This window comes from Ailuropoda melanoleuca, chromosome 15 (genome assembly GCF_002007445.2).
Source record: "Ailuropoda melanoleuca isolate Jingjing chromosome 15, ASM200744v2, whole genome shotgun sequence".
NCBI lineage: Eukaryota > Metazoa > Chordata > Mammalia > Carnivora > Ursidae > Ailuropoda > Ailuropoda melanoleuca.
The window spans coordinates 91,378,645-91,396,900 of record NC_048232.1 but is presented as its reverse complement, the minus strand read 5'-3'; the positions used below and the strand labels follow the sequence as shown (position 1 = coordinate 91,396,900).

At 48.1% G+C, this 18,256-nt stretch overlaps 2 protein-coding genes across 2 annotated transcripts in view; one reads left to right on the top strand and one right to left on the bottom strand.

Moving 5' to 3' along the window:
• The window catches only part of SYCE3 (synaptonemal complex central element protein 3), a 31,277-nt gene extending 24,254 nt beyond the window's left edge, over positions 1-7,023 (top strand). The window contains exon 3 of the mRNA XM_002917272.4: positions 6,752-7,023. Within this exon, the coding sequence (XP_002917318.1) occupies positions 6,752-6,909 (158 nt within the window). The 3' untranslated portion in view covers positions 6,910-7,023. The remainder of the gene's footprint in view (positions 1-6,751) is intronic.
• A 914-nt stretch (positions 7,024-7,937) lies between these two features.
• Positions 7,938-12,037, bottom strand: KLHDC7B (kelch domain containing 7B). Its single transcript, XM_002917271.4, has one exon. It carries the CDS (start codon positions 11,981-11,983, stop codon positions 8,351-8,353), a length of 3,633 nt encoding a protein of 1,210 aa, XP_002917317.2. The 5' UTR covers positions 11,984-12,037; the 3' UTR covers positions 7,938-8,350.
• Positions 12,038-18,256: the final 6,219 nt, after the last annotated feature.

Here is an 18,256-nt window from a genome sequence, read left to right as displayed (position 1 = left end):
TAACGCCGGGATTCACGCCCTGAGCCGAAGGCAGACGCTTAACCGCTGTGCCACCCAGGCGCCCCAGGGTATAATTTCTTCTTAAACAAGAGGCAAATGCTAAACACAGAATAAAGGATTGGTAGACTGAGGGACGCCTGGGTGGCTCAGTCAGTTAAGTGTCTGCCTTCGGCTCAGGTCATGGTCCCAGGGTCGTGGGATTGAGTCCCAAGTCAGGCTCCCTGCTCAGTGGGGAGCCTGCTTCTCCCTCAGCCTGCCACTCCCCCTGCTTGTGCTCTCTCTGTGCTCTCTCTGTGTCAGGCAAATAAAATCTTTAAAAAAATAAAAATAAAAGATTGATAAATTGAGCTACATTAACAATAAGAACTTCATCAAAAGCTAATTTAAATGTCACTTTCTCAGTGGTTTCCTGAGCGCCCTTCTTAAAATTGCAAATCCTTTTTCCCCTGCCACTCTCAACCCTCCTTCATTGATTTTTCTTCTTAGTACTTACTGCCTTTTAACATACTATATAAGGTTGCTTATTGTTATTTATTATATAATGGTCATGAGGACAAGACTTTTTGACATTTTTTCTCATTGCTCCAACCCCAGAGCTTAAACAGGTGCTGACCCATACCAGGTATTCAGTAGATATTGTTTAAATGAATGAATGTGTCTTAGCTCCCTGACTTTTTAAGGCATTTTTTTAAAGATTTTATTTATTTATTTGTCAGAGAGAGAGCCAGAGCACAAGCAGGGGGAGCTCCAGGCAGAGGGAGAAGCAGACTGCCCACTGAGCAGGGAGCCTGACTCGATTCCAGGGTCCCAGAATCATGACAGGAGCCAAAGGCAGATGCTTAACCAGCTGAGCCACCCAGGCATCCCAACTTTTTATGCATTTTAAGAAAGCTTTTATCTTAAGCTTCTTGACATCGTCCTTGCCTAGAACAGTGCTAACAATGAAATAGATATTGGAATATGATTGTCTCCCTTAATACCTCCTTGCATGGCACAGTGAGGAAAATGGGTTTTTTTCAATTTGTGATTGATAATAAATAATCCCCTCTCTACCATAGTGGGTCCTTCATTTATTGTTTTCTGATGATTTTGGTTTTGTTGATTTGTTTTTCTTAATGGTTCTCTGGCAGAGAGTCTGGCTTACTTCTCAGTTCACAGCATGTTATCATCACTGATCCATATAACAACCTTCGCTTATTTGTTTACATTATTTTATTTGTTTCTTTTTTTTCTTATCCCCTTTCTGTGTATTTTTGTAAATTTTGTACTTTTGTTTTTATATATTTATTTTTAAGTTACGTAAACTATATTGCATTTTATCTCCAACCTGTACCTTCCTTTATAAACTCAGCTGTATTTGGAATATCTATTTGAGGGGCACCTGGGTAGCTCAGGCGTTAAGCGTCTGCCTTCAACCCAGGGCATGATCCCGGGGTCATGGGATCGAGCCCCACCTAAGGCTCCCTGTTGTGCTGGGAGCCTGCTTCTTTCTCTCCCACTCCCCCTGCTTGTGTTCCCTCTCTCACTGGCTGTCTCTCTCTCTGTCAAATAAATAAATAAATAAATAAAATCTTTAAAAAAAAAATGAAGATCTATTTGAGTAGAGTTCCAGACTTTCTTCATATGCTTATTAGTCTTTTGGATTTCTTCTTACGGACCATAAGAAATAGTGTACTGTAGGTAGTTAGAAATACGGACTCTGGTGGGGTGCCTGGCTGGCTTAGGCAGTAGCGTATATGACTCTTGATTTTGGAGTCATGAGTTCAAGCCCCATGTTGTGTGTAGAGCTTACTTACAAATAAATAACCAGGGGTTCCTGGCTGGCTCAGTCAGTTCAGTGTTCAACTCTTAGTATTGGCTCAGGTCATGGTCTCGCAGTCGTGCAATTGAGCCCCACGTCGTGCTCAGCAGAGAATCTGCTGCAAATTCTCTGTCCCTCCCACTCACTCTCTCTCTGTCAAATAAATAAATAAAATCTTTTAAATAAATAAATAACCAAATAACTAACTAACCTGAATGTGAAAGGTAGAACTATAAAGTTATTGGAATAAAATATAAAATATAAAAGAATAATTTTTTAAAAAAACATGGACACTGGAGCTGGATGACTTCGGTAAAATGCCACTTATTAGCTGTGTGACCTTAGCAGCTACTTAACCTCTCTGCCCTTCTGTTTCTACCTCTGAAAAAGAAAGATAATTATAGTACCTACATCTTAAATTTAAATTAAAAAATTTTAAGGGCGCCTGGGTAGCTCAGTCGGTGAAGCGTCTGCCTTCAGCTCAGGTCATGGTCCCAGGGTCCTGGGATCAAGCCCCAAATTGGGCTCCGTGCTCTGCAGAGAGCCTGCTTCTCCCTCTCCCTCTACCCCCCTTCTCATGCTCTCCCTCTCTCTCTCTCTCAAATAATACATAAAATTAAAAAAAAAATTTAGGTGAAATTCACACACCATATAATTAAACATTTTATTTTTTTTAAAGATTTTATTTATTTGAGAGAGAGTGAATGAGAGAGAGATCATGAGAGGGGGGAGGGTCAGAGGGAGAAGCAGACTATGTATATATATACATATATATATATATATACCCGCATACCACACTATTTTTTTAAATATGACCTAATAGGGGAGCATCTGGGTGGCTCAGATGGTTAAGCGTCTGCCTTTGGCTCGGCTCATGATCTCGGGGTCCTGGGATTGAGTTCTGCTTTGAGCAGCAGGGAGTCTGCTTCTCCCTCTCTCTCTGCCCCTACCCCTGCTTGTGCCCCCTCTCTCTCTCTCAAATAAATAAATAAAATATTTTAAAATATATATATATATATATGACTTTATAGGATGTCTTGATATCTGATAAGGCGTATTTCCCCCTTCTAGCTTTTATTTTTTTAAGATTGACTTAGCTATTAGATCTTTCTTTGTTCATATACATTTTTATAATTTACAAATACTGATAGTTTGGTTTTTGTTTATTTGTTTTAGAGAAAAAGAGAGCGCACAAGTGGAGGGAGGGGCAGAGGGAGAGGGAGAGAGAATCTGAAGCAGATTCCCTGCTAAGTGCGGATCCCTTTGTTGTCATGGTGGGGCTTGATCTCAGGACTCTGATAGTATTATCTCTTACATTTCAATCCTTACACCTTTACTTCTTTTTAAATTCTTTATTCCATTTACCAGCATCTCCTATACCAGTAACATTGTTAGAGGTATCCTTGTTTGATCCCAGTTTTAAAGGAATATATACATTGTTTCTCCATTAAATATAATGTTCATTATAGGTTTTGGTATATTACTTTTAATAAGTTAAGGGTGTCCCATTCTATTTCCAGTTTGTTAGAATTTTGATTTTTTTAAATTATAAATAGGTATTAAACTTTGTTAACTGCTTTTTTTTGCCTTTCACTGAGATATTCCTCTGATTTCCCCTTTTTTATTAATGTGATTACACTGATTGATTTTCTGATACTCAGTCACCCTTGAATTTCTTTTACAGACTCTACTTGATCATAACATACTATTTTAACTCACTGTTAGATTTGATTAGTTCATATTATATTTAGAGTTTTACATCTATATTGATATAAAACAGACTTATGATTTTTTCATATAATCTTTGATTTTAGACAAACCAGCTTAGGGAAAATTGTGTTTTAATTTTTGCTTATCTGTGTCCTCAAATTTCCTATAATGGAAAGCTGCTGCACCCATACAGTATGATTATCGGTCTTCTTTTCCTAATTTCTGGAATCACTTGTATTGTATAAGAATTAACTGTTCTTTCAAAGTTTGGTAGAATTCCACTGTAAGTCCATCTGGGGACTGAGACTGGGAGGTAGAACTTGACTATTTACATTTTAAAATGTTGATTGGTCTACTGTGCCAAAGGTGGGAATTTGCATATGGCTGTAAACCCCAGGCCCCTCTCTGTCCCTTCATCACATGACTCAGCTGGCCCTCTTATCACTGTTCCTTTACTCTCTGTTCTCCATTTTTACCTTCCAGGCCCACACAGCAAATTCACTTACGACATCACTAAATGATGTCCCCCCCTCGTCTACAGCAGATTTTTGGAGCACTTTATCTGCATCCTTTATTGAACCCTGCATCTAGCTGTCCATCGTGACCATGTTTTCTTAATTTCTGTGTGAGAGCTTCAACCTTACCAGAAGGTTATCAGAGTATTTGGGGTGAGCCCTAATTGGCTTCTTAGAATACCTGCTGTTCAGGTTTTCCAGAGATGATGACCTTGGCTTGACTAATGTGCAGACCTTACCAAAATCTCACAGAGAGAGCCTGCCCTTACCGCCTGGTTTAAAGTAAGATTCCTCCTACCCGTTTCTCCGTCACAACACATACTGCTTATCGCCTTCACAACCTGTGATTGCCTTCTGTGTTTGTTCTGTCCCCTCCCACAGCAGCCAGCACCGACGTTTCGTGAAGGCAGGGTGTGTCTGTCTCGTACACTGCTGTATTGCCAGGGCTGCTGTGGCAAAATGCCAGCACAAACGTGCTCACCAAGTATCGAATGAATGAAAAACTCAAGGGACATATATTTCTGGAGGGTTTTCTGATGATCATGAATCCTTCCTATTCTATGTTCTGAATTTTCTTCCTTGGACCACATCAAAGAGGGCTTTGCTCTTGATACAGTGTTTCGGTGTCTGGTTGACTTGCCTTCTCAGAACTGTGCTTCGGCACTGGGCCAACAGCTTGCTTTTGCCGGCGATCACATACAGCTATAGTCATAGGAGAACCACCTTGCGTTTAAAGTAGGGATGTTGTCAGGGCGCCTGGGCGACCCAGTCAGTTGAGCAGCTGACTCTTGATTCTGGCTCTGGTCGTGATCTCAGGGTCCTGGGAGCTTCAGCTCTGGCATCAGGCTCTGTGCTCAGTACAGGGTCTGCTTGAGATTCTCCCTCTCTCTCCCTCTGCCCCTCCCCCCTCTAAAAATAAATAATCTTTTAAAAAATAAAATAGGATGTTGTCAAGGACATTTGCAACTGTAATACATACGTCTCAAAAAATATACCTATCAGAAATTTTTTCTTGGATAAAAGTGTCTTAATGGGTTTGTTTTTATTTTATGGTCACTGAGTCTTAAACCTGAGCGTGTTTCCTCTGCTTTGGCCTTAGGAAACTCAGAGACAGAATTCCAACTACCATGTGGAACCACATGAGACTTATTTCTGCAAGCTCTTTTTTTTCTTCTAAATTTTTATTTCTTACCACCCTAACCCTGTTCCCTGAGTATCTCAATTATTCATTTTGTAGTAAGAGTTTCTCCCGTCTTGAACACCCTAATGTAGGCAAATTACATATATCCTCCATTTAATCTTCATAGCAAGCTGTGAGACTGGGATGTTGTCTGTCCTTTACAAATGAGGTTAATAAATTTAAGTCACTTGTTCGTGGTCACATAGGTAGCAAGCGGAGAGCCCAGAAGCCAACTGCTCTGATTTCCAGCTGCATGCTCCACCTGCTGTCCAGGTGGTCTGAAAGGGTGGTCTGCTTATCAAGATACAGGTTCCTGGGCACCACCCCTAACCTGCTAAATCAGAACCTCTTTGAGGGGCACCTGTGTGGCCAAGTCACTAAGCGTCTGCCCTCAGCTCAGGTCATGATCCTAGGGTCCTGGGATTGAGCCCCACATCCGGCTCCTTGCTCTGGGGGAGCCTGCTTCTTCCTCTCTCTCTGTCCTTGCTTGTGTTCCCTCTCTGTCTCTCTCTGTGTGTAAAAAAAAAAAAAAATCTGGGGCACCTGGGTGGCGCAGTCATTAAGCGGCTGCCTTTGGCTCAGGGCGTGATCCCGGCGTTATGGGATCGAGCCCCACATCAGGCTCCTCTGCTATGAGCCTGCCTTCCTCTCCCACTCCCCCTGCTTGTGTTCCCTCTCTCGCTGGCTGTCTCTGTCTCTGTCAAATAAATAAATAAAATCTTTAAAAAAATAAAAATAAAATCTTAAAAAAAAAGAACCTCTTTGAGTTGTGGGAGGAGCCAGTAACCTACATTTCAACAGGTGTCCCAAGTGACTCTCATGCATCCAAAAGCTCAAGAATTCCTGTACAAGCTATATGCCCTCTATCTGTTGAGATACTGCATATAGCTTTTCTAACAATTTTTCCCTAACCAAACAGATATTACTTGCTATAAAACGCCAAGTCTGTCATGCTGCTGACCTTGGTCGTGTATAGATTTTCATATGCAATTATTATGATTCATTCTACCTATCCCTTCTTTGGACTGGCCCTAATGAAACACAGAGGTACCCAGATAGAAGTGGGCAGGCATCCCAGGCCACTATGCATATGGTAACATGAGGCTCAGGACCTTGCTGGAGTAAGAGTAGTCGCCCCTACATGAGCTTGGATAGGCGTTATGACTCCTCAGAGTTCACCCTGCAGCCACTAGCTGCGAGCTGTTGACTAGTAAGGACTTAAGTTTGCTCTAATTCTTCCTAACGTTTTATAGCAGACTGGCCTCCAGCCTTAATGTCATGGGCTGATGCATCCAGAAGTTCAGACCTGCGTAAGTTCAGGGAAGTCTCAGTACTGCACTGTGTAGGGAGAAGTTTTAATAGGGGTTTTTATGAACCCTGTAACATGTAGCCTGCCAGTTTCCTCTCCTTAGAGAAATTAGGTAACTCAGCGGGATCTAGTCCCTGGGATGTTCAGCATGGTTGGAGGCATGTGGCCCTCCCTGGGGCGCTCCAGAGCCACAGCCCCACTCTGTGGCCTGATCGGGGCCTGTCTGGTTGTTGCAGTGCAAGCCACGTGGATGGCCTACGACATGGTGGTGATACGCACCAACCCTGGGCTGGCAGAGTCCATGCGCCGGCTGGAGGACGCGTTCCTCAACTGCAAGGAGGAGATGGAGAAGAACTGGCAAGAGCTGCTCAATGAGACCAAGCGCAAACAGTAGGCCCCCTGCCCACCCACGGCCACCATGCTGCCGTCTGCTGACGTGGAGAAGGCCCTGCGGCACGGAGCCTTCTCTGCTGGCAGAGCAACAGCGACCGGAATATAGAGCTATATGGACAGTACTTGTTTCTCAATAAACTTATTTTTAAGAACAACCTGAGGACCCCTTTCTGTCCTACCCAGCAGCATATCGAAGCTTGTGAACAAAAAATGAGAATTAGAAGATGTGATGCTTTGAATGAATTAAACATACTTAGTGCCAGGAGCACCAAGCATAGAATAAAAAGCAAACATGGGGCCAGAGAGGGACAAACCAGGTCAGAGGGTCGGACAGGCAGCAGTATCAGTCAGATTTATTTACCTTCCGATGGTGGATTCCAGAGCAGGCAAAGGGGAACATTATTTATTCATCCCGGGCACTGTGCTAGGTGCTCACTTATGTGACCTTATGTTCTCACAACTCTCCTGAGTAACAGATGTTCATTATCCCCATTCCACAGATGAGAAGAATGAAATTAGATGTCTCTTCTAAGTCCACAGCGAATAAAGGGAAGAGCTCAGCGGAAACCTGGGTCTCACATGAGAACAGGGGTTGCTGGGAAGTGAGGCTGGCTTCTAGAGCAGGTGGGCAAGACCCCACAGAGGGGCATGAGCCCAAGCGGTCCTGGCCAGGCCTGGGTTGGGGTTACAGGCAGGGGCTGCAGACAGCAGAACGGTTTCATAGACAAGGATTCTGGGCCTCTGGGGACCAGTTAGACAAAGGAGGGCTACAGAGTTGTTCCTAGGAAGAGCCAAACCAGGCTCCCGAGGCCTGAGGCAAGGACGTTTTCCTGGGGAATTTTCTGTTCCTTGTTCCCCTTTCCCACTCCCTTATAGACTCCTTGCCCAGCTTGGGGCCCTAGGGACAGAACACAGGAAGTGTGACTGTGTTTCTAGCCACCTCCTTCCTCTGCTCAGCAGTCACTCAGCTCCTGCACAGGCCAAATTCCGGTCCTTGAGGACACATCAGTCCCTGGTTCTCAGAGTAGCAGTAGACCCACAGACCGATGTTTTTCCAGGCAGTGCAGTGCTGGGAGAGGGAGCTGGGCCCTGAAGCCCAGAGAAGGAGAACCATCCTGGAGGAGGCGCTGTGTGAGCCAGCTGAGGTGTGAAGGCAAGAACTAAGTCATACAGACAGTAGCCGGTATGCTGTGGTGGGAGGGTGGGAAACAGGCTAGGGAGGCCCTTCAGCCAGCTCGCAGGTACAAGGAGCCTGAGCTCCCAGACAGAGAAATCTCTCTTACCGGGTGGGGAGTATGGAAGGGGTAAATCACGAGTCATCTTATAACAGAAAAAGAAAGCTGTCCCAGAAACAACGGCAGAAAGTTCTGGATCCCAGCCACCTTCTGTGCCCCAGCTGCCCTCAGACCCCCAGCCCCCGGGTCTCCCTAGGGAGCAGCAGCTCAGAGGGCAGTCTGCAGTGCATCCGCGGCAGGCAGAGTCAGGATGAATGGACAGAGGACCCCCTTACTCCCCAGAGGAAAGGGCTGCAGCTCCCTGGCCTGGAACTGGGCAGTCCCCTCAGAGACCGTAAAGGTGGCTGTGACCTGGTGGTTGAGGCAGTAAATGGTGTTGCCCAGCGCGGTGCAGTGCAGTGGGGCCGGGTCGGGCAGGGGCAAGGAGGCCGCCCGGCTCCAGGAGCCCGTCACGGTGTTGTAACGCATCACCGCAGCGCCCACGCCCCGCAGAAGGTCGAAGCGGTACAGGAAGCCTCCCAACGCCACCATGTCGCTGGAACGCCGGTGGCTGGCGCTGTAGGGGCACTCGTCCCACGCATCCTTCCCAGGGCGGTACCTCAGCAGGCGGTAGAAGAGATGGCCCCCAGTGACATAGATGTCCCCACGGCAGGCCACAGCCTCGTGCGCCACAGGGAAGGTGCCCGCAGGGAGGGGCGCGCGCGAGGTCCAGGCGTCCGTGCGCGGGTCATAGCGCTCCATGCTATACAGGCACTCGCCACCGATGGCGTAAAGCAGCCCGTCCAGGGCCACCAGCTTGAGCTGGGCACGGGCCTGCTGCATGGGCCGCACTCGGCTCCAGATGTTGGTCAGCGGGTTGTAGCAGAAGACCTCGTTGGAGCAGGCGGCCTTGGCCCCAGAGCCACGGATGCCGCCCGCCAGGAACAGGTAGTTGTGCATGGTGCAGAGACCGCAGCCCCGCAGCGGGGCCTCCTCCGGCACCTGAGTCAGGGGCCGCCAGGTGTTTTCGCGGGGGTTGAACACGTGCAGGTGCGTGCGGGGAGGCAGGGGTGCAGGCCCTGTGGTAGGAGCCTCCTCCCCACAAGGGCCCCTGGTGAGCCCTGAGCGGCTCACCTGGTAGAGGCTGGGCACCACAAGGACCCCCAGCACCGCCTGGCCCCGGCCAGTCCGAAGGCTCAGGATACGCTCCCGGTCCGCTCCGCTCAGCTGCCGGTAGAGGTTCGGGTCTCCCAGCACGTGCAGCAGGTTGTCGCTCATCAAGGCATAGGTCTCCTGCGCCAGGCGGGGCTCCCCGTGCCGCTGGGCGAAGGCCAGGACGTCCAGGCAGTTGCCCAGGTCCAGCCGTTGTCGCAGAGCTGCTGCCGAAGCCGGCTCCCGGACGAGGGAGCTGGGCCTCCGCGGCCCCTCCACCACCCCCCAGCTCCCCGGCCTCTGCAGAAGCACCATGAGCTTTCGGGCCTCTTTCTGCTTTTCGGTGAAGACTACCCCGCTGCCTGCAGGGCGGGGCTTCTCCCCTGGAGCCCGTCCCTGGCGCCTGGGTGGCAACGCCTGGCTGACCCCACGCTCAGAGCTTTCTGCTCTTTCACACACGCTGCGTTTCCGTGGCTGCGGGACCCGCTGCGAGGCGCCCCCCCCAGTGGGGGAGGGTTCGGGGCCAGGTTGCGGAGGCTCAGGGGGCTGTGATGGGGCCCTGGGCATTGTGGCTCTGGGCAGCCTCTGCTGCCCGCCTTCTGCCCGCTTCTCCTCCACTGCATCGCCTCTCAGAGCTGAGGGAGGGTCTGGGGTGGGAGCCTCCTTGGTCTCTAAGCTGCTCAGCTGTGGCTGACGTCCAGCCTCAGCCAGGCCCCCTGTGTCTGCCCCTGGGACCATTCCATCTGAGGAGCCATTCCTGACCTCCAGGCTGGGGGCTTCGCCTTCACGGGGAGAACCAGACTGTCTGGTCTCAGAGGGTGCACCAGTGCTGGGATCTCTAGGGCTCCCGGGAGCTGCCCTTGGGGCTCTCCCTTGGGGTCTCTCTTGCCTGGGGAGAGGGTGACTCCTAAGAACCATGGAAATAAGGTTTTCCCAGCTGGTTGAGATTTGCCCCTCCTGCTTGTCCTTGTGGAGAGCCACACTGTGCTCCTGGGACATAGGCCTTGACCCACTGCTGGGGGCACGGGATGGGGCTGGGGCTGGGGCCAGGGATGGGGTTGGGGCTGACGCTAGGGCTGGGGATGCGGTTGAGGCTGAGGCTGCGGCTGGAATTGGGGCTGGGGCTGGGGCTGCAGCGGGGGCTCGCACTGCACTGAGAGTTTCATCCTCCGCTGGACCCTGGCTGACTCTGAGGTACAAAGAGTCTGAAGGAGAGGAGATCGGAAGAGTTGGGCCTTCAGGTAAGAGACCTCCGTGGGGACGCGCTTTCAGAGGGGAAGCCAAGGGTGGAAGGGGCGTAGGGATGCATGGGGAGGGCATGGCTGAGGGACTCAGGGAGGGGACACTGCAGGCTGTGTCTGTGGAGGGCTTTCCTCTGTCCCCACCACCTCCTTCCCGCTCACTGCTCAGCTGCCCCTGGCCTTGCTGGGATTCTTTCCCATCTCTGATGCCATGGCCCGCTCGCTCCTCTGTCCCACCCGGCCCTGAGCTGAAGAAAGAGCCAACTTCAGAGCCGTCAGCCCCAGCCTTTTCCGCATTGCTGGTGTCTGTGGTCCCCCACCCTTGAGACAAGAGTGGGTATCCACACTGCGACCCCTCTGGCCATGGGCCTATGGAGCCTGGGGCCTGGCTGAAGCTCCTGGTGACAAGAACGTCCCTCCTCTCCCAGGGCCAGCCTTCCATGGAGGCTGGGGATCCCTGAGACTCCCTGGGAGCCTGGGGCCCAGCCTCCCTGCTCTCCAGAGCTAGGACTGGAGCTGGTTGGAGGCTGCTCTCCCTGCACCCCTTCTCTGTGCCCTCAGCCAGGGCCCCACTCTGTGTGGTGTGTGATGGAGGCAGCTCCTGGGGGATAGGGGGCCTCTGAGAGCCTGTGGAGAGGCTGCTGGCTGCATCCACAGCCTCCCACACACTCACCACGGCACCCAGGCGCAGGGAGTCCAGCTTCGGGAAGTGGAGTTTTCTATCTCCTGAGCTGCGGCCCACCTGCCACCGCCGGCTGCTGGGGCCTCTCTCTAGTGAGCCAGGTGGCCCTACACCTTGTTGCCAGGGACTGGTGTCCAGTTCTGTGGTGTGGACCAGGCCCTGGTGAGTTGGCACCTTGACTTGGACGCCTCCTGCCTCCACCTGTCCTTCCATCTCTCTGCCAGGACTCCGAGGGGTGAAGTGTATCAGGATGGGGCCAGATGTCCCCCCTACTTTGCTCCTACCCAGGAGGGCAGTACCTGGCCTGAGAGGCTCCCTTCCTTTACCTTGGGGGGCTTCTGGACTGGCATTACCTTGCTGCTGTCCCAGGGCCCCTCCAGTGGTCACCTCGCCAGTTGTCTTGAGTGGAGGTACAGCTGCAGCAGCCAGACCTCCACCTCCCCAGAGCTTCTGATCCTGGGTCCCTGCTGCAGCCGGACTCCCCTGGCCACATCCTGGAGGGTCTGGTTTCCCCTGCCCTGAGCTGTGTCCCTCGACGTCACCACTGACCTTGGACTTCAGGGACAGGACTGGCCTGGCTCCTCCCGCCTGAGAAGGCTGGGCACCAGGGGTTGTGGATGTGGGTCCTGCTGCCTCCTGGTCCTGCCCAGAGCCAAACCAGTGCAAGGCCAGTGCCGTGGCAGCCACCACAGCCAGTGCCAGCAGGGTCAGGACAGCGCCATCCCAGTCATCCTCCCCATCCCAGCCCCAGCTGAGGCCATCAGGCTCCAAGGCACCCTGGAGCATGGTGCTGGGCTGCAGACTCAGCGTGAGAAACCGGGTCAGTAGGCTGGAAGCTGCTTGTGCTGCATGCAAGTCGGTCCTGCACTCAGGCCTGGGCTGCTGTCTGCACAGATGGCATCGATGCGCCCCGCCCACAGAGCTGCACAGTTAAGGTGGACCTGTGCTGGGGGACGGTCGCTCTGCCTGGCCTAGGAGGGGGTGGGTCTCTGTGCCCGCACCTGGATTGCCAGTGGAGCCTAGGTGGAGCTATCAGGAGACAACATAATATCCAAGAGCTCCGGGAGCTCAGGGGCCTCTCCAGGCCCACCTGCCCCCTTTGGCATTGTTCCTCACCACTGTTCTGGATCCCATTCAACCTGCTTCTACCTACAGACCCTCAGACCCCCGCCAAACTCCTACCCCATTGTTCCAACTCTGAGCCTGGGTCCAGCCTCAGGGGCCCTGTCAGGGAAGAGTTACCCAGAGGGAGATGTTATCAGTAGATTTAGCAACATGATGCAGCCCTGATGAAATTACCAGAAACCCAAGAAGACAGCTCCACTGTGGGCCAGCGGGGGAGGGGTGGGAGAGGCACACACCCCATGGTGCCAACCCTGCAGGCTGCTCTCAGACTGAGGGAGACCACGGAGGGCACGCGTCCTGACAGTAAGCACGGCCTTAGAAAGTGCAGCCTCCTGTCACCTCAGGTGTGAAGTGGAGACTTGCCCTCCTCTCCCAGGACGCATAAGGGTGCTTGAGAGGGGTCAAGGCTAAAGCCCCCACCTCCCCTCTTTCAGCAGCCTCTGGACTTCCCTTACCCTGAGTTCAGCAGAGATGGGATAGAGTTTTCTAAAGGAAATTTCTAAGCTGTCAAGAGAAAAAAAAAAATGACCAAAATAAAGAAAATCTGAAAGCTATATTTCTGCCTTTATTGGCCTGGCTTATTACAACCCACCTGCCCTTTCTAGAACGTCCTGGGCCTCCCCCTGCACCCTATGGACCATCTTGACCACTCAGATGCCTCTATCATGGTGCTCCCAGAAAGCCCTGAGCCCAGCTGCTCTTACCCCTGTTCCCTCATCAGCCAGCCCCCAGGATCCCTCGGAAACCCTCCTCTGACCCCAGGTAATCTATCAGCCTGACTTCTGGGAATCCCATCTCATTCCTTGTCCTTCCCTCATCTCAGCCAAATCACTCCACTCCAGTGTCCTCACTGGAACTCAGCCCCTTTACAGGTCAGCATGCACCTGGCCTCCCTCAGCTTGGTTTCTCAGGGGAGGAGCCATGTCTCCTCCATCTGCTTCTCACTTAACCTGATCTCAGGAATAAGTCTTGGGACAAGTGGGGCCCAGATATGAAAAAGAGCTAGGAATCTCTGGGACAAAGACAGGCCCCCACAACATGTATTCATTCCTTTTCTAGGACACAGGACTTCTCCCTGACTCAGGCAGTGAGGAGATGGCCAAGGAGCGTCCCTGGCACCCAGCCTGGGCTCTGCTGGACATCAGGTACCTCACCCATCTGGTCACCTCCCAGCTCCCCTGAGCATATTAGATGACAGTAGGAGGGTGGAAGGTGGGCCCATGCCTTAAGGTGGACCTCAAGTTGGTGGCAGGCTTTATGGACATTGCACTTATTCCTGTCCCAGTCCCAGATTCTGCCTCTTGGTTGTTTGGGGTCCAAGGACCTTGAAAAGTGGGAGATGACATGCCCACCTGCACCTTGTTATAGGCCATGCTGTACCCTATCAGGCATTTCTACCCAGCCTCTGAAAACACCTGTTGTTAGCAGAACCTCAGGCTGCTGTCAGAGAGCAGGAGAAGTGTCCAGTGATACCTCAGGGTGCCACGGTGGGAAGGAACCAAGCACAGGAAATCACCCCAATCAATTTCACAAGGTGTCAAGGACTATGAGGGGTCTTGGTGGCACAAGGTCACCAAGGAAGGGTCTAGTCCCATTCTGTGTGGAAAGAAAACACCTCCCTTTGTCAAAAGCCAGGGGGAGGGAAAAACTCTGCTGCATGGAGAAACTCCCTATTGGGAAGGTGACTGGGGACATGTTACCTCCCTAAATTGTGGGAGATTCACCCTCCTAACTTCCCAGAGAAAGTAAAAATGTAGTACTGTTGGAAAGGTGACGGAACATGATGTCACCTAGACAAACTGTGAAACAAAACTGTTCTGGTTGTGCTATAAGACAGTGTAAATATCAAAGTTACCATCAAGGTGAGAAACATCCAGAAAGGGGATCTGACTGTTAGTGGAATCCTGCTGAGGCAGAAATCGTGTTCCAGTCTACACAAGGAAGAGAGAGGGAGTCATGTCTAGTTCTGGAAGCTTCTGTTTCCTCAGACAGTCTCCTGCCTATCAGCAACCAACCATCCATACACTGGGAGCCTAGGAGGAGAAGATGTACAGGAGCTGGTCCACTGCAGTCGCTCACAGAAGAGCCCAGTGCCACCCAGTCACTGACCCTGAGCAGAGCTGGACAGTGCCCTGGCCACCAGTGTGCCCCCTCTGAAACATTTGGTGGAAGAAAAGCACAGTGACATGATGACGTAATTCCAAATGGAGAGCTAACACACATAAGATGAGCAGCAAACCTCATCAAATGTAGGGTTTCTCCATTACTGGAATTTTTAAAAGCAGGAAATATTGTATAATCAGAAATGATATAAAACAAAGAATATTAGAAAAATGAAGAATATAATATATAATCCTACACTTAAAAGTATACATGTATTTTATATGTGTATAAATAAGCCTAGAATAATGTTTAAGGCTTAGAAAATATAAATCCCAGGGGGGTGTGGGAAAAAAAAAAAAAAAGAAAATATAAATCCCAGATTTAATAATCACACCCTACAGGGAATGCCTCTTAAGGAATTCATCTGACATGGGAAAAGATTTATGCAAAAAAGAAAAAAGTTATTTAAAAAAAATAAACAATACAGGGGCGCCTGGGTGGCACAGCGGTTAAGCGTCTGCCTTCGGCTCAGGGCGTGATCCCGGCGTTATGGGATCGAGCCCCGCATCAGGCTCCTCTGCTGTGAGCCTGCTTCTTCCTCTCCCACTCCCCCTGCTTGTGTTCCCTCTCTCGCTGGCTGTCTCTATCTCTGTCAAATAAATAAATAAAATCTTTAAAAAAAAATAAATAAAAAAATAAACAATACAATATGATTTAAAATGGAAAAACACTAAAACGTAACCGTTCAACAATACGAGAATGATGCAAACATGTACACGACTTTAAGATGTGGTTTTGAAAAACTTACTTAAATAATTATTAATAATGTAGCTGTGAAGTTTAATACCAATATTAATGGAGAGCCCATAATAGAAAAGGCATAATAAGAGGCATAATATTTTAAAATAAAGACAAAGTATGGGAAGGGAGAGAGAAGAGATAAAGCATAATGGAAGTCACCTCTTATTCCAAAGGGAAGACTGTGTATCTAAATCTTGAAATCAGTTGTTAAACTCAGTTCAAATGTAAGTTTAATTTTTTTTAAATTCTAAATCGATGTAGACATTTACCACATTCAGGGATTGGAAAATTTAATGTCATAAAGATAACAACTGCTGAAAGACAATTCAAGATTCAAAAGACACAATGAATGTCAAGCAGGAGAAATAAAAAGAAAATCATATCAAGATACACCAGAGTAAAAAACTGCAGCAAAGACAAAAGATGGAAAATCTCAAGAGCAACCCCCCAAAAGACAGATCACCTACAGAGGAATGACAGCCTTCAGCTGACTTCTCAATGACAAAAAACTGTAGCCCAAAAGACAACTTTAATGAAATGTTCGATGTGCTGAAACAAAATAACTACCAATGGCTGGAAGACATATCTTTCAAGAACGAAGACAAAACAAAAACCTTTCCAGATAAATACTGAGAGTCTTCACTGAAGGAAATGCTAAACTATCTCTGAATTTCAGGCATAAAGAAAATCATACCAGATGAGAGAACTAAAAATGCCAGAAGGAAAGAAGAGCAAAAACAACAAAAATGGTAAACATGTGAATAAAATCTAAACGAACATTGACTTTATAAAACAATAACAACTTTTTGTGAGTGTCTTAATTATTTAGAATTAAAAGAAAAACAATGGAATCAATGAAACCAAAGTTGGTTCTTTGCTGCAAAGATCAACAAAATTGACAAGCCTTTTTAGCTAGACTAGCGAAGAAAAAAAGGGAGAAGACACAAAAAACTAAAATCAGAAGTGAAAGTGGGAATGCTACTACCAACCCTACAGGAAAGAAAAGGGTTATAAGAGAATACCGTGAACAACTGTACACAAAAAATTAGATAACCTAGATGAAGTGGACAAATTCCTAGAAACACACAAACTACCAAAACAGACTCAGAAGAAATAGAAAATATCAACAGATCTATAATAAAAGATGGAGTCTGTAATCAAAAATCTCCTAACAGGGACGCCTGGGGGCTCAGTCGTTATGTGTCTGCCTTCAGCTCAGGTCATGGTCCCGGGGTCCTGGGAACAAGCCCCACATCAGGCTCCCCCCTTGGTGGAGGGCCTGCTTCTCCCTCTCCTTCTGCCTGCCTCTCCCCCTGCTTGTGCTTGCTCTCTCTCTGTCTCTGTCTCTGTCAAATAAATAAATAAAATCTCAAACAAACAAACACAGCTCCTAACAAAGAAAATTCCAGGACTAGATGGCTTCACTGGTGAGTTCTACCAAACATTTAATGAATTAACATCAATCCTTCTCAAACGCTTCCAAAAAATTGAAGAGGTAAGAATACTTCCTTATTCTATAGGGCCAGCATTACCCTGATACCAAAGCCAGATAAATACATCACAAGAAAAGAAAATTACAGACCAATATCTCTTATGAATATAGATCCAAAAATCCTCAACAAAATACTAGCAAACTGAATCTAATAGCATATTAAAGAGATTATATACCATGACCAAATAGGATTTATCCCAGGAGTGCAAGGGTGATTCAACAAAAAAAAATCAATCAGTAATACATTGATTAGAATACATTACTGTAAATAGAACAAAGGGAAAAAATACATGATCATCTGAACTGACACAGAAAAAGCACTTGGCAAAATCCAATATCCTTTCATGACAAAAACACTCAGAAAACTAGAAATCAAAAGGAAATACCTCAACATGATACAGGGAATTGAAGAAAAACCCACAGCTAACATCATTCTCAACGGTGAAAGATTGAAAATGTTCTCTCCACCTATGATCAGAAACGAGGAAAGAATGCCTGTTTTCACTTCTGCAATTCAACGCTGTACCAGAAGCTCTAGCCAGAGCTATTAGCAAATAAAAACAAATAAAAAGGCACCCAGATTCAAAAGGAAGAGGCAAAACTCTCTATCCACAGATGATGTGATCTTATACGTAGATAATCCCAAAGAATCAACAAGAAAACAACTAGAGGTAGTAAAAAAAAATTTCAGCAAAATTGCAACAAGAATAACACACAAAAATCAGTTGTGTCTCTACACACCAGCAACGAACAATATGAAAAGGAAATTAAGAAAGCAGTTCCACTTACAATACTACTTAAAAGAATTAAAAACTTGGAAACAAATTTAACCAAGGAGGTGACAGACTTGTATGCTGAAAAGTACAAACACTGCTGAAAGAAATTAAAGACCTAAATATGGAAAGACATCCATGTTCATGGATTGGAAGACTTACTGTTGTTAAGATGCCAATACTACCTATGTGATCTATACATTCAATGCAACCTCTATCAAAATTCCAATGCCCACTTTTGCAGAAATGGCAAAAACAACCCTCAAATTCATATGGAATTGCAAGAGGCCTCAAACAGACAAAACAAATTTGAAAGAGAACAAAATTAGAGAACTCACATTTTCCAACTTCAAAACTTAGTACAAATTTACAGCATTCAAAACAGTGTGGTACTTGGGGCGCCTGGGTGGCTCAGTCCTTAAGTGTCTGCCTTCGGTTCAGGTCCTGATCCCGGGGACCTGGGATCGAGCCCCACATCGGGCTCCCCTCTCGGCGGGAGGCCTGCTTCTTCCTCTCCCACTCCCCCTGCTTGTGTTCCCTCCCTCGCTGGCTGCCTCTTTCTCTGTCAAATAAATAAATAAATAAAATCTTTAAAAAAAAAACAAACAGTGTGGTACTGGCACAAGGATGGACGTATAGACCAATGGAATAGAACTGAAAATCCAGAAATAAATCCATGGATCTATGGCCAGTTGATTTTTGGCAAGGGTGCAAAGGCCGTTCAATGGAGAGTAGTCTCATTGATAACTAGTGCAGAAGAATGAA